General features: G+C 46.6%; 1 protein-coding gene across 4 annotated transcripts in view; it reads left to right on the top strand.

Annotated features, from left to right (window-relative positions):
* Window positions 1-291: 291 nt before the first annotated feature.
* The window catches only part of LOC129514479 (zinc finger E-box-binding homeobox 2), a 136,818-nt gene continuing 110,366 nt past the window's right edge, over window positions 292-26,743 (top strand). The window contains exons 1-2 of one of the 4 annotated variants that reach the window (XM_055333053.1): window positions 292-426; window positions 3,291-3,432. In XM_055333053.1, the coding sequence (XP_055189028.1) occupies window positions 3,360-3,432 (73 nt within the window). In that variant the 5' untranslated portion in view covers window positions 292-426; window positions 3,291-3,359. The other 3 variants (XM_055333054.1, XM_055333052.1, XM_055333055.1) reach the window with 3 other exon arrangements.

Here is a 26,743-nt window from a genome sequence, read left to right on the forward strand (position 1 = left end):
GCGGAGACTTCAAGGTATAATCTATCCCAGATCCTTTCCCAGAGAGAAACTTGGCGATCACGTTTTCACATGATGCTCACGCTCAGGGCGCTTCAATTATCCCTCCCCACAAAGATAGGTGGCGCGTGTTTCAGGGTCTCTCCTCTCTCTCCTACAGAAAAGAAAAAGAAAAAAATGTCATTAGAAGAGGCGTAACACGTCAGTCCGTCCCCAGGTTTGTGTTTCCTGGAGTGGCCGAAAGAGATCAGTTCTAACCTGCTCCGCAGGAATAACGGTCCTGCCTCCCGACACTCTTGGCGAGGTTTTGTACAGTTTGCTCCGGGAGCTGTTTCTTCGCTTCCACCTTTTTCTCCCCCACACTTCGCGGCTTCTTCATGCTTTTTCTTCTCACCATTTCTGGCCAAAACTACAAACAAGACTTCGCAGGTAGGTTTTTTTTTTCTCTCTCTCTCTCTCTCTCTCTCCCTTTCTCTCTTTTTTATTCCTTTTTGGTACGGTCATTCCCCCCCACACACCCTCCTTTTATGATTTTTTTTTCCTCCTTTTAAGTGGGGATGGGAGTCTGGAGTGAGAAGGAGTGTCCGTGGGCAGGAATTTCAGGTGGGTTTAGCTCCTTTATGGCAAGCTTTTCCCAAGAGTGACTTCGTGGATTTCTCTGGCACTCCCGCTCCCTCTCCCTGCTTTCCTCTCCCTTTTCCTCCTCCAAATAATTTGCCCTGTACCTGTCCATTCAGGTAACCAAAGGTGCCTTTTGCTACCCAGCCGAGGAAAAGTTTTATTGAGAACTACATGGTGGAAGGAAAACTCCTCCAGGGGGAGAGAATCTAACCCTGTTTTGTTTTTTTTGTGGGTTTTTTTTTTTTTTTTTGCATCTAGCTCCAGTTCATTGTATTCAGCAATTAAAACTTGGCAGATAACCTGTTAATAATGACAAAACTTGATCGATACAAACCTACCAAATTCAGGGGCATGTCTTTCTCGTAGATATGGCACTGCATCCTCTCCCACCGGAGAAGGCTGTTTTCTAAGCAGAAAGTTGCCTGTTTTTGTCTGCTTAGCGAGTTTCATTTCTTTATTTTATTCTTTGTGTGTGTATGTATGTGAAGTAACACCTCATTTCTGTGATGATAAATAAAGAAGTGAAAGTCCTCATGGAACTTGAGTCGTTTACCAAAGTGTGTATGTGGGGTGGGGGGTGGGGGGTCACTACAGCTGGGAAGAAAGCTGCTGTCAGGATATCAGAGTTGTAAATTAAGGGTAACTTTTGAAATTGTGTTTTAAATGGCAAAGTAATAGAGACGTGGATCGAGCAGGAGACACATGCACACACATATCCCATTCCCTACTTTGGCACCGAAAAGTCGAGAGAGAGATAGCAGGAGTTCCCAGGAACAGTGATGAGCCCGGCTAACGTGAATGTGTTTATCTCCCACCTACTTATATATTTTACATGCTCCCCCTATAATGATGAAGGCAAGATTACTAACTCCAGAGTTAGAAATAACAGGCAAAAGATAAAGTTTACAGCACAAATGCCCCCCCCCCTCTCTCTCTCTCACACACACACACACACAGGCTCATAAAACTAGCAGCTTACTTTATTAAACATGTATTTATATGCAATCGTGTGTAAGTCTCAGCATGAATACAGACAGGCCAGCTGTTTCATCCCAGACACTTGTGTGACCGTTTCCTGATTTCAGGATTTTTCCCAACAATTTCAAATCAATAGGAGAGCCAGGAAATGACAAAATGTGTCAAACTTAAAAGTCACCCACTATGCCTAGGTTAAATTCAAGGTGCTTTCTAAACCATCCACTTCCCCTTCTCTCTGCCTCGCCGCCCCCCCCCCCACTACCACCACCACACTCCTCTCAGCAAATGTGTGGAAACTGATACTCACTTTCCAGGTTTTCTGCAAAGCTTTGAGCACAGGAGACAATAGGTGCGGGGCTGGGGACTGAGTGTGCCCGGCAGAGGAAGGGTTAATGGCCCTTGTGTTACAGTTTGCATCTGTTACATCTTTTATAGCCCCTGTTTAAACTAATCCTCGAGGCACAGCATCTTCCCAACCTCCACCGAGTTTCGGGATTCTCCACCTCTGCTGCCTGCCTCCGAGGTTCCCCTTCTCCAAGTTTTGACAGTTTCAGCTGAAGGGGAAAAAAAAAAAATGCAGCGCCTCTCTCGATTTTTAGGTACAAAAGTTTCGAAGCCAGAAAGGATACGATCATTTAAGTAGAGCTTCAAAGTATTGCCGTAGCGGTTGGACTTTCTCTTTCCTTTCTTGAGGGGATAGAAAAAAAAAAAAAAAAGAAGAAGAAGAAAAGAAAAAAAAAAGAAAGAGAAATTCTACTGGAACTATTTAAGGGAAGCAGTGTAGGGGAGCATGTGTGTGAATGAGGTGGGGGAAAATACTTAAGTAAATATTGTCAAAGTGGCGGTGGGGGGGAGGTGTGTAGGGTTGTGTGTGTGTGTGTGTGTGTGTGTGTGTGTGTGTGTGTGTGTGTGTAGGGGGGTGGGAAGCGCTAGTGTCCAAAGAGGCTTATAATTATACTTCTTATTTCGGCGTGAAATGGGAAATCTTAATTTGGGGGCGGGGGACCGGGGTGGCGGTGGGTGTGTGTGGGGGGGTGTGGGGGGGATGGAGACAGAGCCTCGATAGACTCCCAGGGAGGGGAGGGGAGGGGAGGGGAGGGGGCGCGGGGCGAGCGGGCTCCCTATAATTACTATTATCAATTTGCCCGAGTGTGCTTCATCCGGGGGCTGTTGTTTGTTTGTTTGTGTGTCTCCTCCGGGGGGGACGGGGTTGTGTGTGTGGGGTGTGGGTGGGGGCGCGCGGGACGGGGATGGGAGCGGGAGGCAGGCTGGCGTCGCCCCGGGTCGCCGGGCCGGGGGGGAGGGGGGGGCGGGGGGCGCGCGGGGCGGGGGCGGGGGCCGGGCCGGGCCGGGGTCGGTCGGTGGCGCGGCGGGGCCCCGGGGGGCGCGGCGGGGCCGGGGCTGGGACGGGACGGGGCTGGGGCGCCGGGGCCCCCCTCGCGGGCGCAGCGCAGCGCCCAGGAACGCACACAAAGCGCCTCGGGGCCCGCGGGGGGGTGGGGGGGCGGGGGGCGGGGAGGGGGCCGCCGAAGTTTCGCTTTGGCGCAGGGGGTGGGTGCCGGGCGCCGGGTGCCGGGTGCCGGGCGCCGGGTGCCGGGTGCCGGGGGGGCGCTGGCCGGGCCGGCCCTGTCCCTGTCCCCGGGCGCCGGCGGCGGGCGCGGCGATGCCCACACTGTCGCTGTTTGGTTTGCTAGATCGAGCCTGCGTGCTGCCGGAGCAGGGCGCCGAGTCCATGCGAGCTGCCATCTGATCCGCTCTTATCAATGAAGCAGCCGATCATGGCGGATGGCCCCCGGTGCAAGAGGCGCAAACAAGCCAATCCCAGGAGGAAAAACGGTAAGAAGCGGCCCGAACCAAACTTTTCCGGGCTGCTCGGCGGCGCGGGCCCCGGGGAGGAGGGGGGGGCCGGGAAGGGCCGGCGAGGCGGCGGCGACGGCGCCCGGGGTCGCGGGCGAGCCTCTCCCGGGGCCGGAGCGGGAGCGGGAGCCGAGCCGGAGCGCGCGGAGCGGGGACCCGGGGCGCCCGGGGGGGGGGGCGCCGGCGGGAGCGCCCCGGAGAGGCTCGCCCACGGGGGTCCCCGCCGCCCTCCGCCGCGCTCCGCCGCGCTCCGCCGCCCGGTCCGCGGGCGGGTCCCCGGCCGCGCTGCGGGAGCGCCCGGCCCGGGCAGGGCAGGGCAGGGCGGGGGCCGGGGCCGGGGCCGGGGCGCGGGACCCGGCGGCGGGGGCGGGGGCGGGGGCGCGGGCGGGCGCGGGCGCGGGCGGGCGGGCGGCGGCGGCGGCGGGGGGGGGCCCGGGCTGCGCCGCCGCCGGCCTCAAAGTTTCTTGCCGGAGTCTGCGGCCGCCAAGTAACGGTCCGCGCGGGCGGCGGGGCCCGGCAGGGCGCGCCCGGGGCCCGGAGCCGGGGGGCGGGGGCGGGCGCCGCGGGGTCGCGGGGGGCACGCACACAGACTTTTCTGGGCAGTTTCTGCACGCTCCGGAGGCGCCCGGTACCCGAGCTGAGTCAGGGAGGAGGACGGAGATGGGGGCGAGGGGGGCGCGCGGACGCAGGAGGCTGCAGGCGGGGGCGGCCGCGCCGGGGCCCCCCTGGCTGGGGGTTGCGCAGAGGGATGGAGGGCAGGACAGAGAGACGCCGGCCCCCGGGCCCCCGCCCCCCAGGTATCACCCCCCGAACCAAATCGTGGGAATAAAAGAGGAAAGTGATTGGCAAAGAGCGCGGGAGGCGCCCGGGGAGGGGAGCGGGCTGGGGACCCGAGGGGCGCCGCGGGAGCGGACGGGGGACCCCCCGAGCCTCCGAAGGAAGCCCAAGCCCCCAAAGCAAACAAGCCGAGGAGCGCCGGCTCGGGCCGGGGAAGGAAACTTGCCGCCGCCCGCGGGCCGGGCCCGGGCTCCCCGGCCTCCGGCCCCCCGCGCCCGCGCCCGCCCCGCGCCCGCCCCGCGCCCCGGCCCACGCGGACCAACTTTCCCGGGAGGCCGCCTGCCCGGCAGCCGCGCGCGGGGCGGGGGGGGGGGGCGCGGGCCGGGGAGGCACAAAGACCCGGAGCCCTGATTCGGGACAGATGATGCTGCTCCCGGGGTCTCTGCCTCTCCAGGTTGTGTGTGCGCGCGAGTGCGCGTGAGTGTGAGTGTGAGTGTGTGTGTGCATCTCCTGCTTGTTGTGCTGGAGGTGTCGAGCCATATGGGGGAGTGATAGAGGAATTTTGGTCAGAAACTGTTCGTTACGTTATCCTGCCTTTTCCCTTTGTGCTGCCTTTGATCTATTTGCTTGGCTTAGTATTACAAAAAAAAAAAAAAAAAGAAAAAAGAAAAAGAAAGAAAGAAAAAAAAAAAAACAAGTACAATAATATATTCCGAGCTGCTTCCCCAAGATCCAGTTGAGGCTGCCTCTTTTTAAGTCCATCTCTCCCCTCTCTGTCTCTCTGTCTCTGTCTCTCTCTCTCTCTTAATTTAATTTTTTTCTTCATTCTGGTAGCTGGCATTATTTAAGGTGGTCCTTACTCAGGAGACCTCCCCTTCCCCATCTCTGGGTAATTTAGTAGACACTAAAATTATACCTAATGTCCCCCTCTCCTCTCTTGTGTTTCCTCTGTTCCTTTTATTAAATGTTGGTTATTGATTTTCTAAAATCAATGTCTGTTGTGGGGCTTTTTTTCCCCCTCTTACAAGTATCTAAAGCGTGGTGCTGATCAACTGGATAACAAAAGCTTTGTGTCAAGGAGGCTCTTTTTTTCTTCTTATGTTAAACAGTCATTTTTTTTCTTTTTTGAGAGAGAGATTGAGAGAGAGAGAGGGAGAGAGAGAGAGAAAAGAGAAGAAAATGAGATATAAAGCAAGGTTCCCAGAAGTGTTCTTTTGCAGAAGAGACTATTTAGAATGTTTGTTTCTGCTTTCCTGCCTCCTCCCACCCCCTTCGGGATTTTGCCACCGATGACCAGCCTGGCCCGGGCCGTGAGGTCAGGCCAGAGCTCAGGTCTGGGGATATAGAGGTCTCCCAGCTTCCTGGGAACCCTGAGGGTGGGGTTGGCGGAGAGGGAGGCCTGCTGGGGGCTCGCAGGTGAACCGAAAGCGCCAGGGAGGTGCTCAGCCATGGACACTGCAACCATTTCCCCTCCGCCCAGCCCCTAACTTGGGAGAAGCCTCAACACTCCGAAATGGAAAGTTAAATTGCACATTTTAAGGCATTTACCTCAGACCTTGCACACTTCACAGCAAGCCTGTCCATTGCTTACAGCTTCTCTAACTTTGACTATTACCTGTCTCTTTTCCCAAATAATGTGTGAAAAAACATGCTGTGAATTGGTTACTTGTCAATGTTTTTCTTTGGGTTTAATCTGACTGAGCAATGCCCTGGTTTTGAGAAGCAGGTAGAAGAGTTTTCTTCCCCCCTTTTTCATTTTCTTTTCTCATCAAGCACATATCCAATGCCTTTCCCTTTGGGGATTGCCAGGATTTATCTGAACTGAGTGGATTTTTCTTCTTTCCTGGATTCATGGAAAAGATGTCACTTTTGAGCTTGTGTCTTTGCTGATAACACTAAATATGATGATGCTTATCAAAATCATATAGAAATTCCTGGAAAGGAATAATGGCAATACTAATCACAGAAGTAAGAAGCTGGAAGAGAAAAAGAGAGAGAGACACACACAGAGAGAGATGGTCATCCAGGAAACTAGAATGGCACTTTATATAATTTAATGAAGTCAACAACGTATATATAGACGAGGGCGACAAGAAGAAAAAAGACCTGTAAAGCAGTTGTGCGTGCCTGGGTCTGTGTGTGTGTGTGTGTGTGTGTGTGTGTGTGTGCCTGTGTGTGTGAAGGCTGGTCAAGAACGTGGGTTAAAAGACGATGCAGTACACAGTTATGAAAAAGCAAAGGAGAAGGAGCAGTTTGAGGGAAATAAATGTGCAAAGAGAGAAACAAGAATCCAAAATCCAGCCTTCAAGATTCTCAGGCCAGCAAGATGCTTGGCAAAGACAGTGCCAGGGCCAAGTTAATCCAGAGCTGACAGTCTCCTTTCCCCCACATGGAAGGGATGCAATCTCTTCCCAGAAAGTAAGATGTGCAGCAGGAGGAAAGGGGGAGAGGGGTGAGGGGGAAGGAGGCAAAAAGCGAGTTGCCGGCAGACAAGAATGTGTGTCGGTTTCAAGAAAGTTCAGTCAGATGATCCTCAGTCGCCTGACTCACTTTGTAACACTTTCACTGAAGCTGGAGAGGAGGGGGGGAAACCCAGCCCCCCCCCATTCCCCTGATTACACCCCACTATCTCCGCACAGCCTTGGAGCCAGGAAGGAGCCCTTGGCGCGGGAGGTGCCCGGCGGTTGCCTGCCACTGGCGGGCCCCGCTGTAACTTGCAAAGTTAGTTGCTTTGGCCCCCGGTTCGGGGCTCGGGCTCCCGGGGATGCTCCCGCTTCCCTCCTGCCTCCCGCGGAGCCTGGGAAGATGGGCTGGCCTCCCCGGCCCACTGCCTTCCAGCATCAGCCTCTGGAAGAATCGCACATAACACACGCAGGTCGTAACAAAAATCAGATCCGGAAACTGCTTGCTTCAGAGAAGGGAATGAAAGTTGTCTTTTAAATGAAAACTGAATTAAGAGTGGAAGGGAAAAGGAAGTGGAAGGCAGAAAGGAAAGTTAAATCTGATTTTTCTACAAACTTTCATCAAGAGGGTTGGGGCTGGCGGGCGAGGCGGGGGGTGGGGGGTGGGTGTGGATGGGGGGAGAGTGGGGCAGATTTTTACAAATGCCTTTGGTCTCCGACTTGCAGTGGTAGAGAAAGGGGCTAAAGTTGGATGTTTTCAGGGCTTGGGACCCTAGGGGAGGAACAATCAGATGAGCAGAAATGATGATCCTTTTTTAAGATAAGTCCTCTCTCCTTACCACTTCCTTAGAGGGAGTGGAGGCGCTGGTGGTGATGCTTAGAGGCAGCGGAGGACGGAGAGGTTGCTTCCGTTTCAGAGATGCTTAAATGAAAAGGAAAAGGGAGGCATCGAGCCCCTCCTGAGGGCTTGTGGCCCTTGCCCCCCCCCACCCTCCTCCCCCCTGCGAGGTGCTGTCGGCCGGGGTGGGGGGCAGCCCGCAGTCGGGGCCCCTTGGCACACACTGAGGCAGGGAAGTTTCCTTCGGGGCTGCAGTGGCTCCAGACTTGGTCATCTTTGCAAGTGGGGCGATGTTTTGCAAGTAGCTCCTTCCACAAAGTTGATGAGTTTACAGGGAGCCTGGTTCGCTGGTCCTCCCAACACTCAGAGGCAGTTTGCGTGGCAGGTACCAGTTCTGAGGGCGCTCCAGAGATATCCATCTCCATCCTTCTCTCTCTGCGGAGATCTTCTGCAAGTTTCGTCACGCTGCACACACGCAAGACTGGGGGCTATGTATCCAGACTGATATATTGGTTTTATTTCGGTTTGGAAAAACTAAGTCGATGGGGGTAGCAGCAACACGCCTGCCTTCTTCGTAGCAGGGCCACTGGCCTGCTGGCACCCCCCAGTGTGAAGCCCCGCCGGGGGGCAAGGGTGGGCTCGGGATTTTCAACTTTACATTGTGTCTCTGTTGCCAAATAAAAATGAATCCGTGTCTTTAAGCATTTATTTCCAAATACGAAGGAAGCCAGGATGAAAGTTCCCTGCTAAAGTGCTATGTCATGTGCATCCGACGCTTTCCTCTCTGGCTCGCTTAATTTGCTCAAAGTAAAGAAAATTCCAAGAGGTTATCAAAGCCCCTGACCGCTGTATTCAGAATATTTCCTTGGAGAAATGTGGGGTCTACCCTGAAGGTAGGAAAGGACGGTGCTGCTGGCTCTCTAGCAGTGCCGCATTGATTCCAAGATGTGGGAGATTCTTTGCCTTACGACAGTTTTTGTCATCTGCATTCTTCCAAGGCTTTTAAGGTGCATTTTCTTCTGTGTGAAAGGGAACTCTTTGTCCTTGTACTCTCCAGCACCGTGGCTTCCCAAGGTAGACACTATTTTGTGCCTGTCACAGAGAGAGGGAGTGCAGGTTTGCAATGCTCACAGACAATTGATTGTCTGCCCTAATGTGTTTCATTTACATGTTTATAACGTCAATGGTGCTGGGGTGTCCACTGTACCATTCATTCCCGCATTCCCACAAGGGGGCAATTGTCTGAATGGCCAAGTCAGACACCTTTTTGATTGCTCTTTGGTTGTCTTTTTAGAGCAAAGAGATAAAGGAGGAAAATCTGTGATGCAGAAACACTAGTTGAAAATATACGGAATTAAATGTCACCACAAAAGCAGATGTTAACATAAGCCCAAATATGCTTTTTAGCCAAGATGCGAAGGTTTGAAAAGAATAATTCAGAGCAGAGGGAAGGATGATTTAAAACCAATAAATATAGCCCTCTTCCCCCCCCCCCCGTGTCTTCCCTTTCTTTAGCAATCAGGAGATGAAATGTGATTTTCCTTTTCATTTTTAAGCCCTGAAACATCTAGGCACCTCCCTGTTATTTGTATGTTTGCTGTGATTTGTGAATTTTGTGTATATTTACATAGCTCTGTTTATACCAACAGCATCAGCTTACCACTTGGAAAATCTATTGAATGACTCTTTGGGCTGTGGGGAGTGTAAACTTTTAAAAAGTAAGATCCAAGTATTTCTTCATCACCCATTTTTTTTTAAAAAAAAGGAAAGCAATAATAATCAGCAGACTCTAAGGAAGTCTCTGCCTTCAGAGCTATGTGCCAGAGACTTTTATCCTGGGTGACAGTCCTGTCACAGTGAAAACTCTCAGGAAAAGTGTAACTAGTAGTCACAAAGTAAATAAAGAATTTCGTTTTAAGGTGTTCTGTACTGTTTTTATATACTCTGTGCGGGTGCGTGCGCGCCTGTGTGTGTGTGCGTGTGGTGTGGTGTGGTGTGTGTGTGTGTGTGTGTGTGTGTGTGTTGTCTTGTGTTTCCTCTGAGAAAAGTGAGAGGAAAAGCCATCCATGTGTGTGCTTTTGGCTTTTCCCTTCATTCACTTCTCCCCCACATATTATGCATATATGTATCACACATGAATACATCTGCTTAAAAAAAGAAAGATTTCACAGTTCAGATGGTGCCTTGCTGGTTCATTAAGGTAATACAGTTATTAGAAGTTGCTCTAATTTCGCGTGTGGTCCAGAAGGAGAGAGAAAAAAAATGCTAACTCTTGTGTCATCTGGTAGGAGGTAAATAGGGGTGGGGAAACTTTTATGATTTTGTAGTAAATTAGGGAGGGGGGCAAAAAAAATCGCCAGTCTGTGAAAAGATTCTTGCCTCTCCGGGAAGACACGCACAGTAGCTGCACCGTTAGCTGAACCCCTGACACGGCGGTCTTTTGAATGCCTTAGGTATGATTTCACTTTCGCTCACATCAATGCTGACCTGAATGCCTTTCATATCTGATCCGCTGTGTCTCTCCCAGTAAACATCCCCTGAGGGGAGAACAAAGAAAGGAGCTCTTCTTCTTCTTAATCACAATTCAGCCCTTTCACCGCCGGCAGGCTCCATTTGCATTCTGCTACAGAAAGCCAAGATGAAAAGAAAGAGAGAGAGAGAGAGAGAGAGAGAGAGAGAGAGAGGAGAGAGGAGAGAGGAGGAGAGGGTAGTAGCTGAGTAAAATAACTTAGGTGTTTGTGGCTGTTTGTTGGGCTTTCCCTAGTTACCAGCCTTATATAGTTGATGCTTGACCAGGCCCTGTCCCTCCTGACAGGCATATAGTGTTACAAGATGGCATGTCTGTACTATTCATGGCCACCCGCTCAACACTTGAGGTAGAAAGTGTCAGAGAGGGATCAAATTCTCCCTCAGAAGCCTGTTAGACTCGGGGTCAGGTGTGTGGACTTCCCACTCTTGAGTGCTGCCTACTATTTGGCCTTCCTTATTGTTTACCATCATCAGACCAGGGAGGTGAGGGCACTTGGGGAGGGGCGGGGGTGGGCGGTGTGTGCGGGGTGCTGCAGCTGGAGGCCGCTCTGGAGGAGAGCAGGGATGAAGTCTCCCAAGGCCCTGCTCTGGTTTCAGTGATGGGTGTCTGGCCCAGAGCAAAAAAGGGAGAGGTGCTTACACCCAGCCTGAACACACGCTGATAAATCTTCAGGAAAACTGGAAAAGACTTTCCCATTTTTTCCCCTGACTTTTTATGATAATTCATATTTTCAAATGAAAGGGGAAAAAAGCCAAGAAAGAAACTCTCAAATGAGCCAAAAAGAAAAAAAAAAAAAAAAAAGGAGAAGAAGAAGGAAAAAAAAAAGAAAAGAAAATTCTCTGAAAAGAATTTTAGGGGGAAAAGTTGTTCTATTTTAAAAAGCTTTGAGGGCTGTAAAGTGCCACGTTTTTCACACCTTCTCCATACTTTTTTTTCAGATTTTTTTAGTATGTTTAACATTTGTGAGATGACAGCCTTTTTGTATCTCAAACTGGAGGCTTCAAGATTTGTAGGGAGGGGTTGGTGGTATTCACGATCTCCTCGGAGGGAAAGTTTATGCCTCCAGGGCTCCTTCTTCCTGGGAGCTGCCTAAACCCTCGCAGGCCGACCTGTCAGGTCTGACTGTGTTATTTGCCCCCATTTGCAACGTGCAGAAGTGACACGCAGTTCATGGCATCGGAGTGAGACCACAGCAAGAGCAGAAGCCTCTCGTGACAACTTTTCAGCTGCATTATCTTGCTCCTAAACTGTCTTGTCCTTTTTTTTTTTTTTCCTCTTTTTCTCCCTTCCTCGTAACCGCCCTTACTTAGACCCCAGCTCTCGAGGAGGCTGAGCTGCAGGCCCGTGCGCAACTTGAGAGGTGCACCGGCCTCCCGCGGCCCCTGAGTCGTAGGGGACCCCGGGGCTTGTCCGATGGCCCTTGTGCGGATTTCACGTGTGAGAGCAGAACTAGCGGAGACGTTAGAAGTGGCACACGGGCATGTGACACAGATTCCTGATTTTTTTTTCTCTCTCTCTCTCTCTCTTCCCCCCCTCCTCCTTTTCCCAGAAGATTTGCAGAATTTACAAAAAGAGATTATCCCTACACCTTCCACCCCTCCTATCCACCCCCATGACCCAAGCAATGAAGGATTTAGGCAGATTTACTTCAGTAAACACCTTTGGACACTTGGGGGGAAAGTGGGAGTCTGTTTGCAAAAGGAGGCTTTTGTTAAGTGAGGTACCGGGATAATGCTTTACCAGGCAGCTGTGATATTAACCTACCCAGCAATGCGGGAACACTCTTTAACTCTTTGAGTGCCTGGCCCTTTGCACTCAGCAGATAAAATCCCGGCTCTCCAAAGACACTCAGGATTCTGGTTCCAGCAGTTTATTATTCAGACAAGTCGTGTAGACATGAAAACTGTTCAAGCTTTTAAAACAATGTGGTTTAATTAGATGAGGTGGACTTACATTGCTCATAAGCCCTCCAAATGGTGGTTTATAATTGGCAAGGAGGAAAAAAAAAAGGGAATCAAGGCAGCACATTAAAAATTCCAGGAAATATCTTTAGAAAAGCTATTTTCATTTCCAGCTTTTAAAATATTAGACGATGGTAGCTAGAGGGAATAAAGCAGCTGGGGCCTCTCTCCTTACTATAAAAGACACCAGAAGTTTGTGATGAAGAAAGGGGGGGGCTTCGGCTCAAAAAAGCTGTGAGAGGCCAGTTGGGACAGTGACATTATCACAGCCCTCGCATCTTTTCAAGGGGGAAGTGTTGCCTATCTTTCTCGGAGCTTGGAAGGTCATGTGAACCTCAGAGTCAGGGCCTCAGGCCGACTGTTACCAACTTGAGACTTGCCAAAGCCAGCAGAGAGGCATTTATAAGAGGAAGGAGTTAATGGTTATTTTTTGCCGGGCACAAGAATAACTTTACAGGTGTTGCATTTGGGCTTAAATAAGATTGCCTTATTTAGTTTCGAAAAAGAGTGTAGGTGTCAACGTTCAAGCAGCTACAAATGTGTGAGAAAGTAAAGGGTATGAGACATGACAGGATTAAAGGTGTTTGCTATGTTGTTACACCGTGTGTCAGGCTGCAAGCTCCCTTTGTCACAGCCTCCTGGTGATTTGACAGCGCAGATCTACTTCCCTTCTAGGTGAGACAGCATTTTTTAACTGGAGTTATAAATATGGTACACCCTTCCAGTTGCACCCTGCCTCCCAGATCCATGAATCCCATTTGAAAGCATCTTGCCCTGAGACACAATGAACAAATGCTGGATACAGGGGGCTGTGTGCTCGGGGGCCCGGGCATCGCCAGCATCACAGTAGCTGGCATTGACTGTTGTTTGGCAAGAAGGTCCTCTGCCAAATCATCCAATAATTAAGTTTTATGTTATTTGTATGAACGACCAAGCATGCAGTATTCCTTTTCAAATCAAAGGGAGGCTTAAAATTACTTTTTGAACACTTTCAGACCATGGTCAGGTCACAGTTTGGGGGCTGAATTAAAATGATCTCATTCATGATCTAATTGAGGTTGGCAAAACCTTAACAGTAGCAGGAGTACATAAATATAAATCAAAGACCAAAATTTAGCAAATCATATCATTTGCTAGAAATCTGCTCATGAATTATTCTCCGATTGCCAACCCAGAAGTTAAACTTTGTCTCCCCTCAGCAACAGTAACTGTGCATATTTTTTCAGGCTCCTGACAGGAAAGTTAGAGGAGCTGAAGGGAGAAGGAGGATGATCAGTCTCTTTCATCAGATATTCTGTGTGTGTGACCCGGGAACGTAGGAAAGCTCATGAAGCCAAGTGTGTTACAGTGGGTGCTGCAGTCTTGGTTAGAAATTAGTAGTGGGCTTCCGAAAACCAGACTTTGGAAGAGCAAGCAGCGGGGACACGTTAAGGGACGTGAGGGGAGCAAACATTTCGTAGAGGATCTGATTGAACTTTGCTTTCATTTTTCAATCGAGGAATGTAATCGTCATCATGATTTGATTTTTTTTAATTTTTTTTAATTTTTTTTTTTTTTTACAAACCTAGTTCTATTAGTAAGCTGAGTGGAGGGGATGAGATTTGATGTAACTGTTAGAATTAAAAGACAGTACTGAAATGTTGGTGTACATATTTAAGTTACCTTTTCCTTTTAAAAAAAAACATTACTTAAAATTAAGACTCTGGATAACTTTTCCTATAATCCATGGGATTAAACTTCACGTTCTATTGCATCTAATCTGCTGGTAGTTATTCTTCATTTTCCTGGGTTGCCGTGTGTTTTTCCAACTTGAACCCACACATACTCTGCTTTAAACTGGAGGAGACCTGATTCGGAACTCGAGTGTTCTGAAGTCAAAATTTTAAATCCCACTTCAGTGAAGGTATTCCTTCAGGAGAATGACAAACGCGCAACTGGTCAGTTTAGCTAACTCTATCGTAAGAGCAAATATAGGAAGCTGTGTTTTTTTTTAAGTCACAGCAATAAGGTGGAGGCATTTTTAAATCATCTCAGGTGACCGAGGTACAGGAGTGCATCCTTCCGGGAACAGATCATTGTCATTAATGATTTCCCATGACAAAAAAAGTCAAAACATATTCTACATTTAAAAAAAAATGGAATGGATTCCTCTTCAATAGTTAGGTTGTTAATATGACAGCTGTAGTGATTTTTGTTCCTCATTTTATTCTGTGTCTCTTTTTATGATCAACAGTAGGAAATAAAGGTATTCCTGACAAGGTGCTAGGCAACCCCTCCTAAAAATAAGCAGTCAACAACAGATCAACGGAGGAAGGAAGATATCCTGCTATTTAAGATAGCATGAGATTTTTTTCCCCCTCTGTCCTAAACAGATGAGTAAATTTCAGGGAATTCAGTGCCCAAGTGATCTGTACTGTAACCTATAGACCTCACTGTTTCTTAGCTTAAATTGTATTTATATTGCCTTGTATATCCGAGTAACTGTAGTCAAAGACACTTTGCAATTTGCCTATTCTTGGAAGTACCTAAGTTTCTATTTTAGACACAAAGCACATCAATGGAAGTGTTTCACATCATGAGATTTCTCAGTTTTAAGAGGTGAGGTTGATATATAAAGAACTCAGTAAGCTGTGTTTTCATAATAAATAGACCCATTAAAAGGGAAAAATCTCTAAGCAAAATGGTTGTCCTCTGAAGATTTCCCATCACCTTTGCTCCGCTAATGGGAATTTGAAAACTAAATACAGCCCATATGCACACGTTCCACATGCACACAGTTACGATTACACCCTAGAACCCCAACTCTGAGACTTTTCCTCTTGGACTTTCACTGCGATCATACTGCTTGTGAATGAAATATATTCAAATGAAAAGAGTAGAGGCGAAGAATGAACATAGACCCCTGTTTAGTAGGATTCATTGTCAGGGGGGAAGAAAAGCGTTCCCTGTGCCACATGACTCTTACATAACTTACTTGCACCTAATAGTCTCAACTTTACGTGTATTATTTAGGATAAATCATAAGCTTTGTGCTTTTAAACTGCCCCCCACCCACCCACCCACACCGCCACCCATATTCCTTCAATATTACCAACCTCAACGCGGATTATGCTAACTTGATTGCAAATTGTTATGGTTTTTAAAAACAGCATTCGGGACTCCTGGATAAGGATGGCATTTGAAAGTGGTGTTTATAATATTTAAAAGGGGAAAAAAAAGGCAGGGGATTAAACCATACTGAACACTTAGAAATGTGTGGAGTTTTTATACTTGTGCAGATAAAGTGTGAGGTAGCCTTACCCTGTGAAACCAAGACCACAAATGATATGTGTCAGTAGGTTCTTTGATAGGGCTTCTGGCCACAGTGTTTTTGTGCTGTCAAACTGCTATGTTGAACAAACACCTCCTCTGGGACAAAGTGATAAATGCAGAGACAGGCTGGCTTCAACCAGTCTCAGCAACCTCCTCAACCACACCCCCCCACTGCCAGACCCACCTCTCCCTCCCACAATCCAGCCACCTCCCCACTTTTGCTTTGCCCCTTTACCTGAAGTCGAGGTTCCTAGGGAGATGCGCAGGGCTTTTCAAGGGGTCAGTGGTGAGTAATTATTGATACTTCCCAAATCTTATGAATCAGTACTATGAAACTACAGGCAAAGTCTTTTTCTGGCAGGCTTTATCTAGTCTTTTTTAAGTGGAACTGGACTGAGCTTCTAAACTTTTGCCAACTTGAACTTTTTCCACCTTTGCTTAATCATTTGAAAAACCACTTGCTTTCCTCTTGTCTTTCCCCCAGTCACTGGAGCTTTATTTTCTAAGGTTCACGCAATTATGTTGTGCAACACAAAACAAAATTTTGCCTTAAAAAATCCAAACACCATTACCTCCTACTTTTCACTTTCCAGCGTCGTCCTTTTAGGGCTAACACTTCAAATGTATAGCCAACTGGGTGTTTTGTTTTTTTTTTTTTTCTTTTTCTTTTTTCTTTTTCCCCTTCTCCCTCCTGGAGCCATTATTCTCTGACTAAAACCTGTTTACTGGTGCCTTTGTGTGTGCCTTTTTTTTTTCTTTTCCTGACATTAAATGAATTTCCATCTTCTACTTCTGCAATCTCTAAGAAATAGATAAACCATTATATTTTTTTCCCGGCTCGTATTTTAAAGCGGTGATCCTGACAGCAGGACGATTATTGCACTTTATGTTTTAGTGGATGTTTGCTGTTGCTAGTTACAGCAACACTTATCATAAGACAGCAAGAAAAGAGTAGTCCCTGGTAATTAAAGTAATGAAATATTCATTTACTCTACCTTTTCTGTAGTCTCACAAATTAGGCTGCTACATTTAATGCCTGCACTGCCTCTGTTTTTATTATAATGGCAGCTTTCGCATCTGCAATTAGGACTAATTCTGACAGTTACAATTTCTGAGGGATGGTAAACAGTGAACGAGATGTGCAGCAGAGGTATTACACGTGAAAAGCCCTTGTCTCTTTAACCTTGTTGTTTTTTTTCTCTCAGAGGTTACCTTTTCCCGATGGTGCAAAATCGACTTGACATAACTGTTCATCAGTTTCAGGGTTTTCCCTGGAGGTATTTGCATCAAATCAGCCCAGTCAAGCTTCAAGTTGAAATTGGCAGGCCAGAAACTGACAGGGTAGGGACTGGAAAAGAGAGACAGCTAAAGAACACGCAGCAAACTGACAGTAGCAGAGTGAAAGACTGAGGTTGGGGGGGGGGGGGAGCGAGAGCTTTTCAACTTTCGTGTAAGGGAAATCTCAACTCCTGGACGGATCTCAGTAGCAGAGGATCCTGGAGGAACTCGGAAGGTCCAGGGATTCAGGACACCTTCAGCTCAGGCTTTACCCCCAGGGCTCCCCAGCCCTGCTGCGGGGTGGGGGGGCTCACTCTCATTTCCTCTGATTGGATGCCTGGAGTGGGCACACTTAATTAAACAGGAGCAAAGTTCTGAGGCACCTCCTCAGCACTTATTAAAGCTTGAAAGCCAAATCTCATGATCAGTGTTATAGGAGGAAAATAAGGCGGTTTGGGTTTCTTTCTTTCTTTTTTTTTTTTTTTTTCCTTTCCCTAATTGTTAACTTGTAGGGAAAGTTGCTTCTCTCTACCAGGTTGGTTTTCTCGGGTTTCTGCTTGGGAGCAGATTAGATGTTCACGGAGACCAGGGCTCGGGAGACTTGTCAATTCAAAAGTTAGTGCGTTTTGGTCAACACAAACAGCCACGTAGCAAGAAAAAAAACATATTTAAAGGGACACTCCCTGGAATAACATGGGGTTGCGAGTTGCCTTTGTTGAATAATGGCCTCCTAGCCGGAGAACCCAAGAACATGTATGCAGTTGTTTAAAGGGCAGAAAAACGTGGGAAAAATCTTAAAATAGCTGTGACATTAAACTTTTATTTCAGTATATTTCAGTATTTTCCTTTAAGGAAAAACCTATGATTGCAAAACTTTTATAATTGCTCTAACAAAGAACACAAATATGAAAAGTGATCTCCTTGCCCGAGTATGGTTTTTTTTTCCCCTCCTCCTTTATGTTTATTTTTTGAAGCCAATGTTTTTTGTCATCCTTTCTCATCTCTAATAACTTTGCGGGAGGGTGGGTGTTGGTGTCTTTACCAGATGATTTAAAATCCTCGCCACTTTCCAACTAGACTTGGGGGTCGAATAAGCCCTTGCTTTCAAACCGTCTTCAGGCTCTGTGTATGACAGGCATTGGCTGATCTGCTGATGCCCATTCGACAGGCACTGTTGAACTAAAGTGGTGTGACGGCACAGTTTTGTTAAGCTGTGAACAAAGGGCTGAAGATGCCTTCCTGGCATCGTCCGTGTGCATATTGGCCTTGTCACAGTTTTGCTTGATTTAATGCTCTGTTTATTCCTAGATATTAAAACTTAAATTCCAAACAATATGTTCTCAAATACTACATACCAACTTTATTTTAAAAGCTTTAACTTCGAAGATCCTAGGGGTTCATTTGCTTTTCCAGTCTGCACATAGCCAACGTTAAAACACAGCTTTGGAAATAAACAGATTGCCAGTAGCCTTTTAACTGTTATCCATTTTAAAAGGGGATTCCAGTCTGAAAAAAAGTCTTATTAGGGTAAAAGATTTATTTTTCTTTGATCACTGGTTGGGAGTCATTATTTATTTCAACAGTGGATTCTCGCGTAAATTCCTTAGGAGAAGTTACCTTGTGTGTACACAATCTGGGCAGACGTTTAAAAAGATCCCTTATTAAAAAGATACTTGGTTATAAGAGTGACCATTTTCAAATACCTGGAAGGGTAGGCACGTTGCTGCTACCAGCAAGGGGGAAAGAAGAAAGAAAAGAAAAGAAAAAACAAAAACAAAAACAAAAACAAATAAAAAACAACAACAACAACCCAGAACGGAGGGGGTTTGTGTTCAGATGAGTCCTGTTTAACAGACAGCAGGAGAACCAGGATTGAGATTTTAAAAAGACAAGAATTGTTATAAAAATCCCTGTTCCACAGACAACAGCTAGGTCTTCAAAAGAAAAGTTCAGTTTAGGACTAAATTTAGATTCCAGTGTCCCGTTGAATGTGTCCTGAGGTTTATCGATGCCGGGGGGGTGGGGTTTTGTTCCCCCTCTGCCTCTTTTTCCTCCCTTCAGGTTTGCTTCAAGAGTTTGCTAAGAGATTAGTTAGCAAGTTTATATTGAGGAGGTAGCCATGGGAAGCAGCTCTCTGCTCGAAGGAACGCGCAGTGGGTCAGAGTGTGAAAACACGGGGAGCTAATACTAAGGCCCGGATCAGGTACTTTATTTTCTCTTAGAGACAGACTGCTCGCAGAAAGGTTTGTGGGATGACATCCCGTCCCAGCAGGAGCACAGATGCTGCCACTTTTAGAAACTTCCAAATAAGCAGTATTGCTGGAACTACTTTATGAAAAAAAAAATTTTTTTGTTTTAATCTATTGCCAGATCACTCCCTTTTCATTATGTAAAGAGGCTATAATTTGGGAAAGTCAAGGTTATTTTTACCTCCATTCATAAAACAACATGCTTCACCAGAGCTGTTCTGGAGAAGGTGAGGAAGGTGGCAGAGGAGAGAAAAATATTCCGCGATATGAGAAGTATTGCTGCTAATAACCAGGGAGACTGCACTAGAAAATCGGAAATGGAATCTCTGGAGTAAAACACATACCCACGTTCACCTGCCCTAAGCGCACTTTCTTAGCACTGACAGTTTTACTAACTGGAATGAATTGCCTCTCTCTCTCTCTCTCTCTCTCTCTCTCTCTCTCTCCCCCAGTAGTAGTTTGATCCAATACTCATTTCTACGAAATAGTCCTCACAGCCAGGGAAGGTGACACAGGTACTGGTGAGGAGGCAGGAATAAGCCTTTATTGCTAGTTTTCATGTAATATCATCCATGAAAAAGACATCCCACCAGGAGCATGGCTTGCAGCGTGGGCTATTCTCTTGGTTTCGTGGGAGATGGTTGCGTCCGGTCCCGTTGTTGTGAACGAGATTTGGACACGCAAGTCTCCAATCTGGCAAAAAGCATAGACCTTTTAATATATTAATGGGGCAGATTCTTACTTAAAATATGAAGTAAACTTTGGCATTGGCTTGGTGTTTTCTATTAATACTTTGTGAGCAACTATTTATAAAAGAGACAGACAGATACGAGATGATCCAAAGAGTCCTCCTGCCCCAACCCCTAGCCGGACATGATCTGCCTTGTTGTGCCAACTCATAACATTCTATCTGTAAAGGGCTCTAAGTAAACCCATAATCTCTGCTATGTTTTAGAACAAATGTATGGCTGGGACCAACATGACTTCTCACCTTTTAATGAACTGTCCCGGTTTAGGATCTTGTAAGGAATGGAGTGTAAAAAGAAGCAAAGTAGAAGATGAAGGGATCTCGTAAATAGTTTCCTTTGAACGTCCACAATTGCTTACATGGCCTTCCCCCCCCCCTTTTTTTTGCAGGCCAGCAGAAATGGCCTAGCCCAGGGCTCATCCAAGTGAGCACATTTCAGAACAATTCATTGGATAATTTGAGGGAGACCCCAGCCCTGTGACACCAATGAAGTGCATGAACTGAGAACTTTCCTGAGATGGGGAGTGGATGTGATGTTAGGATAGGGCATTCCTGAAGGGATTTCTGATTCATGTGAGAATAGTAAGCATAGATCTTCTGGCCATCAGTCAGCATCAGGTTTCAAATAAACAGATATTGATGGCTGTCATGATCTCCCCCCCCCACCCCGCCCCCCAGTTCCCTTCCTAGCTGGATGAAGAGCAAGCTCTGCTTCAAGTAAATAGGATCTTTGAATGTATCTGCAATGAGGTAGGGCTTTCACGATCAGTATCTGCAAGCCAGGAGCGTGAATGTGATCTTATTGTATCGCCGTGTAGAGATGAGATAGTCTAGAGCTACAGCACACCAGTGCATTGTGCTGGGGTGTCGGGAACAATCTTTCCATTGCCAAAGCAGCAACTCTTTTATTTTTCATCATTGTTTCCTTACCTCACTTGGTATGCTTCTCGTGATACAGATCTGAGTGAGTTGTGCAAGCTTCAGACTTGCCAGCCCCCAGCTCCCAGGCCTAGTACGGAGTAATTCATAAACTTACCATATTAGACTATCAGATTGAAACCAAGGGTTTCTACTAGTGGTGGAATTGGAAAGCCCATTGTTTTGATTATCATTTCATCAGCCCCAACTGATACTAGTATGCTCAAGGAAAACATACTTCAGTTACAGTTGATTTTCAGATTCCAAAATGGTGCTGCAAAGCCTGTGCATCTCTAATTATATTTTATGCTAGGCTGTGCAATACCAAAATATACGCCGCGGCAATCAGTGAGTGAACAGTATCAATCAATTTGTAAACAGATGAAGTCACTCATTCCCAAACTGGTTTTCCAAAAACAATTACTAAATTACAATAGAAAAAAATTGTACAGTTACTGTATTTGTGTGCTGTGTTACAATCAACATACCAGGGAAACAAAACAATTTAATGCAGAAAAATCATCATTCATCTACATTATAATTGCTTCTTTTTCACATCTACAGGGCGGTTAATTAAAATTGTGATTAAATGCGGTCGCGCTGCCTAAGATGTCTTGCCCAAAACAGGTGGTACAGAATTTAAAAGTAAAAAAAATGTAATTAGCATTGGAAATTGAGAAATTGCCTGTAAGAATCAGTGTTAATTTCAGTCAGTGATGAGGTAATTTATAAATGAATGCAGTGGAGGCTGTGCAAATGCACAATTGCCTTCCTTGCCATTCTTAGCATTCTCAGCATGCAGGTGAAAATGTTTTCAAAATATTGAGGTAATTTGAAAACCAATCCATGCATTCTGTATCTTTTTTCTCCCGTTTGTACCAAATGCTGAACAAATGCTGCCATGGATGGCACGATCCATCAGTTTTTTACTTCCTAAAAGCAATGCTGCACATATTTTAGACCTAGATTAGGAAACGTAACAATACAAATTGCAAGCCTAAAATTCTTGCGGGGGTCAAAATTGCGCTCCCGAAGCTCTGACTGATGTGGGTTTGGTTTTCTGCACGACGCTCCCATCAACAAAAGAGGACCCGGAAGGAAATTTCCCCCCGGAACAGGTAGCACGGGCCTAAAAAGGACTATTAACTACTCTAAGAAAACTTGAAGTTTTATTTTTAGAGTTTAAGGAAGAACTGGAGAGTTGTAGTAGGCCAGTGTTTTCCTCAGAATTGTTAACTGTATCTTGATTACTCCACCCAAAAGCCTCCAAAACTGGTGAATAAAGTTATTACTAGGAAACAGTTTTCCAGAGCAGGAAACAAGAAGGGAATTTCTGCTCATTAATAACGTCTCTTCTTTTAACAAACAGGGATGCCACTTTCTAATAAAGCATCATACCATCCACGGAATGTATTTCCAGCAGGCGGATGGCACGTTCTGTTAGGGCATGAGTCAATTTACAGTTTAGATAGTATCTAAAAATTATTTTTGTAGACGCTGTGTTTTTATCATTGAAATAAGAACCACCAAGCTTTTAAAATCTCCTCCTAATGGACAAAATTTAACTTTCATATGCTGACCCTGACTTTGTGAACCACGTGGACTCAAAATATTTTAATAATTAATTGAGGCAAATATGGGGTTTCAGTATCTGGCTGCCAGTGGAGTGAAAGAGACTTTGGGGGACTTCTCAAGCATCCCCTTCCTGTACTTGGCATTCTGCAAAATGTTCTCTCCATATAAAGCCCGTCCTAAGAATAGGTTTAGTTAACCGTTACCGATCAATCTACTAATAATCAGATTCTCTTGTGTAAAATATCCTGCCTGGTTCTTTAGTGTTTGAGGCGGAAATCGATGATTTAGCTTGGAAGACATCCTTTGGGTAACCCTGACATTTCGGGGAGAGAGACAAAAAAAAAACCCCAAAAAACAAAAATAAGGAACGATCTGTGTCCCTGATGGTATCTTATTGTCCTCTGATTTCAGGCCTGGTATCAGACCTCTCCCCCCACCCCGCGACCCTTCCTCGTCACTTTCAGGCCACCAGTGAACTGTGCGGTGTAGAGGTGACAACTCAGCTGGTTGTTGCGAGTGGCATGGCATCATTTCTTCTGTATCTAAACCTGTTTCTCATTTAATAGTATAAGTAGAAAGAAAATGAGACCTGTAAATGGAGGAAACTGGAAGGTCACCAGTTAACTCGGAGACCCCTGGGTGTTGGCGTTCACCAGCTCCTGTCCCCCCCCACCCCCCCAAATAACTGCCACTAGGACAATTTCATCTGTCAGCAGCCAGTTCACCTTCAGTGAGGGAGAGTGCGTACTTCGTCAAAGCCTGGCTTCCCAGATTCCCTTCAGGACCTGTGAACAGAAGATCTGCAGCCACATGGGGCCTGGCTCAAGTTTCAGGAGAGCAGTGGGGTGGGGGAGGTACCATGACGTGCTCCGGGCTGCGCTGGTTCTGGGCTTACCAGGGGTCACAAAGGTTAGAGAATCACAGATGTCAGTAGAGCTGCAGGCCCTACCCTTTGGAAAATTCGCAGTAGAAATCTTCTTACCCTGTTACATTTGGTTCCGAGTCCTGTGACAGTTCCCAGGGCAACGTGGAGATCTTTACGTGGGAGACTGCGCCCGTGTTGGTTATATGGAACCATGACAATGGCAGTGTCTGTTCCCCACCCTCCCCATCCCAAGCATCTTCTCCATACTCCTGCGGTATCATTGGGGTGTTCCGAAGGGGTCTGAACTATGTGGCTATCCCAGCACTAGATTGGCCAGCAATTTGGTGTGTTAAGTCCTTTTTCTTTTCAAGTTCGCCTTCTGAGCTTATTTGACTCATCCCACCATGGCCAGTAGCAGTCCCTCCATCTTCAGAGCAGCTGTCAGGTTCACGGAAGAAGATTGCACATATTCCTTTTCCACTCAAGGCTTCTTTCACCTTCATTCCCGAGGGTGATCTGGGCTTTTTTTTTTTTTTTCATTATAAGAAAAAAAAAATCTGCTGCAAAAATGATTTAAAAAGTATACCTCCAGGTGCCTTTTAGGCCCCTGGTATTCCAGCGGAGAATTGCAGTGTTTATTCATTCTGTGTTAATTGAACAGCTACAATGTGCAGGCACCATACTTGAGGCTCTGATCCAAAAATGAATGATAGAGCCAGGGCCCCTGAGGAGCTTGATGCCTGGTGGGAAAGGGGGTGGGGGTGGGGGCTCAAGAAGTGAGAAAAAATGTGATGAGTGCTGTGAAGAACTTTGTACCCAGTGAGTACAGAGTGTGCAAGATGGCATACCTAGATCTTGGAGAGGGTGGGGAGGACAGGCTTCCAGGGGAAGGTAGCTTTGGAGGGCAGTGTGGGTCACATGACTTTTGGTTTCGCCAGTAGGGTGAGGGAAGGGCGTCCTGGGACACAGGACAGAGGAGGAGGATACAGGCACTGGAGGAGGGAAAGGTGGACCACCTCAGGTGCTATCGGCCAGCTAAGATGTCTGAACGTGGGTTGTGTGCAAGAGGATGAGCTGAAATGGAGTCTGCAAATGGAATCTCCCATGCCATATTTCTGGCTCTTATCCAGTAAATAGGTGATGATGAGCTTGTGAACCATTTTTTAAAGAAGAAGAATGACATAATCATATTTGTGTTTCAGCGAAATGTCTCTGGCAACTGCACGGAAGCTAATATTATCCAACATTTATTGAGTACTTGTAATGTGCTGGGACCTGAGCTAAGGATTTTGCCTATGCCATCCGGTGTTGCCCGAGAGCAATTCTAGCGAGTAGATACTATTATTTTAATACACCTTTTACGGATGAGGACTTTAAGGCTTAGCAAGGGCATGAGCCCGGAGTCCAGGAAGAAAGTTTATGGGTCAATGTGACAGGAATCGTGGAATTTCCAGAGTTACAAGAGATCGTGGCAGGACATTCGGAAAAGGAAACCCAGCATTTGAAAAAGAGTTAGAGTGAGGCAGTTTGACTCCCTTTTCTCTGGGTGAAGAGTGAGAGGAAGTGGGGCAAGAGGATTTTTCATCCTCAGAATTCTTCCTTTCATTCATCATTATGCCAGTTTGCAAAAGAAAACGAAACATGATTCTTGATCCTCAAGAAACTGACACCAGAAGGTGTTACATCTTTGGGAGTTTGGAAGGAGGTGGTTAACAGACAGCCCTTCAGAACAGGGATCGAGTGAACCCCGGAACCCTGGCCTTGCTGATTGAATTCCTGACATTAAGGCCTTCTTCAGCCTGGTGAAGAAGCAAATGAAAAGAATCCCTATGCAGTGACTGTTTCCCCCCTTTTCCCCCCGAATGAACTCTCCTGTCACCTAAGACTCACCAATCCTCCAACTTCCAAATTCTCCCCACTGCCTCCTTATCTCTGCCATCCCATGGCAAGCCCTAAAGCTGCTAACATTTTGTAACAACTATGTGACAAATTGTTGTGCTTTTATTCACGTCGGACATCTTTGCCAGACTTGCTTGTTGTGTTTTCTGTTTGGCTGTGTCGTGGGACCAAAGGTGCCTGCCTCCATGCAGCATGTCAAATCTGGTTAACATGCAGCCATTTATCTTTCAAACCGCTCCCGCACAATGGCAGCGGTGCGCCAGGCCACAGGGCTCCAGACACTACCCCATTTTTCAGACCCATCTTTTCTGCATATGGGGAGCCCGTTGGACAGCAGACAAGATGTTTTGCGATTTGGGGAATCTCTTGGAGACAAATTGTAGAGTGCAAGTGCAGTGTAGCTGGACTGCTGGGTGCCCAGCGAAGTGAGGCAAATCAGATACAGCACAGGCCGAAAGAATGAAGGGAGAATTCATATCTCTGTGCAGAACATGCACCGCACTTTGCTCACACAGAGAGTTCACACGTAGACAAAAGCATGTTTGCTTGTTGGTTATTTGCAGGGGATTGTGCGGGCACGGTCTGCGTGTGCATTGGCACATGAGCCTTCTTTATGCATTTCGCACCGGTGAGGGCGTCCACACGTGAACATGTAAATGTGCTTGTGTAGGAAGACAATTTGCTGTTACAGATTGAAGACATGGGAAAGACCTCCTAGTTCACTGAGGCGTTTCTCTCCTAATGTAGTAGAAGCAGAATCTTTGTGTTTTCTACGGTTGTTCCAATAAGGGACTCTGTGTGTGCTTAAGGAAGACCCAGGGCCGGGGAGTGTCAAGTGCTACAGTGACAAATACCGGGGACTTCTCTCTCTATAAAATGGCTGCAAACTTTGTAACCTGATTCACTTTGGGTTTTGGTTTCCCAGTCCTTTTAAGGTGTCTCAGGGAGGATGTGCCCCTTAAAGAACTAATTATCCACAAAAGGAGAAAAGACTGCAATGAAAAAAAAAAAGTGATAAACCTTCCTGAACTAGTTTAACTGAAATGAAGAATCTACTTCCTTGAATCAGTTAAAGGAGTGAACATAGCAAAACTACGATTTAGATGAATTTGTTGGGAACTGCAAATAGTAAATATAAATGTACACACACATACACACACACACACACACACACACACCCTTGTGTCTGTATATATGCACTGAGGTTGCTTGAAGGAACAGTTTTTCTTTTTCTTTTTTCTTTGCTTTTCTCTCTCTTGCTCACTCGCTCTCGCTCTCCACCCCCCCCTTCTTTTTTTGAGTAAAGGACCCAAGAGATTGCCTTTCACTTTGAAAACAATCTCTAATATCAGGAAAATGCGCTGTTTGTTTATGCGTACATAATGCAAGTTTGTCCGCCTGGGAACTGCAGCAAATGGGAGAAGTATGCATGGATTTCACAGGTAACAGGATTACGTGGGCACATAATTGATCCATTTGGAGAAAAAAAATGACAGTGCTCTAAAGATGCCTAGGCTTTGGAGATGGAGTTTATGAAACAGGCATTTGTAAATTCAAAGGAATCAATATGTCAATTTTATTACATCTCAGAACCAGCTGGGCATTAAAGGAACAGTAGCCTTAAAAAAAAAAAAGGCAGCTGCGTATTCCCACATTGTCTACCTTTCTTAGAGGGCGTAGAATTTAAGGAGATGAAGTCAGAGATTTGTACCTTTTCAAAATTAACTTATTTGGTCAGAAGAGAACAATAATGGAGTATTTTCTGCTTTCAACCAAACCGTTGGGTTATAATTTCTGACTTATCACTACGACTAAAGACAATTAGTAGATACAGGTAACAAGCAGGATGGTGACTCTCACGTAGGTTGCGTGTGATTCAAGTATCCGTTCGAATTCATATCTGAATTGTGCTTTTCAGTAACAGTCTAGGTTTTACCT

The sequence above is a fragment of the Nyctereutes procyonoides genome, unplaced genomic scaffold (genome assembly GCF_905146905.1).
Source record: "Nyctereutes procyonoides isolate TBG_1078 unplaced genomic scaffold, NYPRO_anot_genome, whole genome shotgun sequence".
Lineage (NCBI taxonomy): Eukaryota > Metazoa > Chordata > Mammalia > Carnivora > Canidae > Nyctereutes > Nyctereutes procyonoides.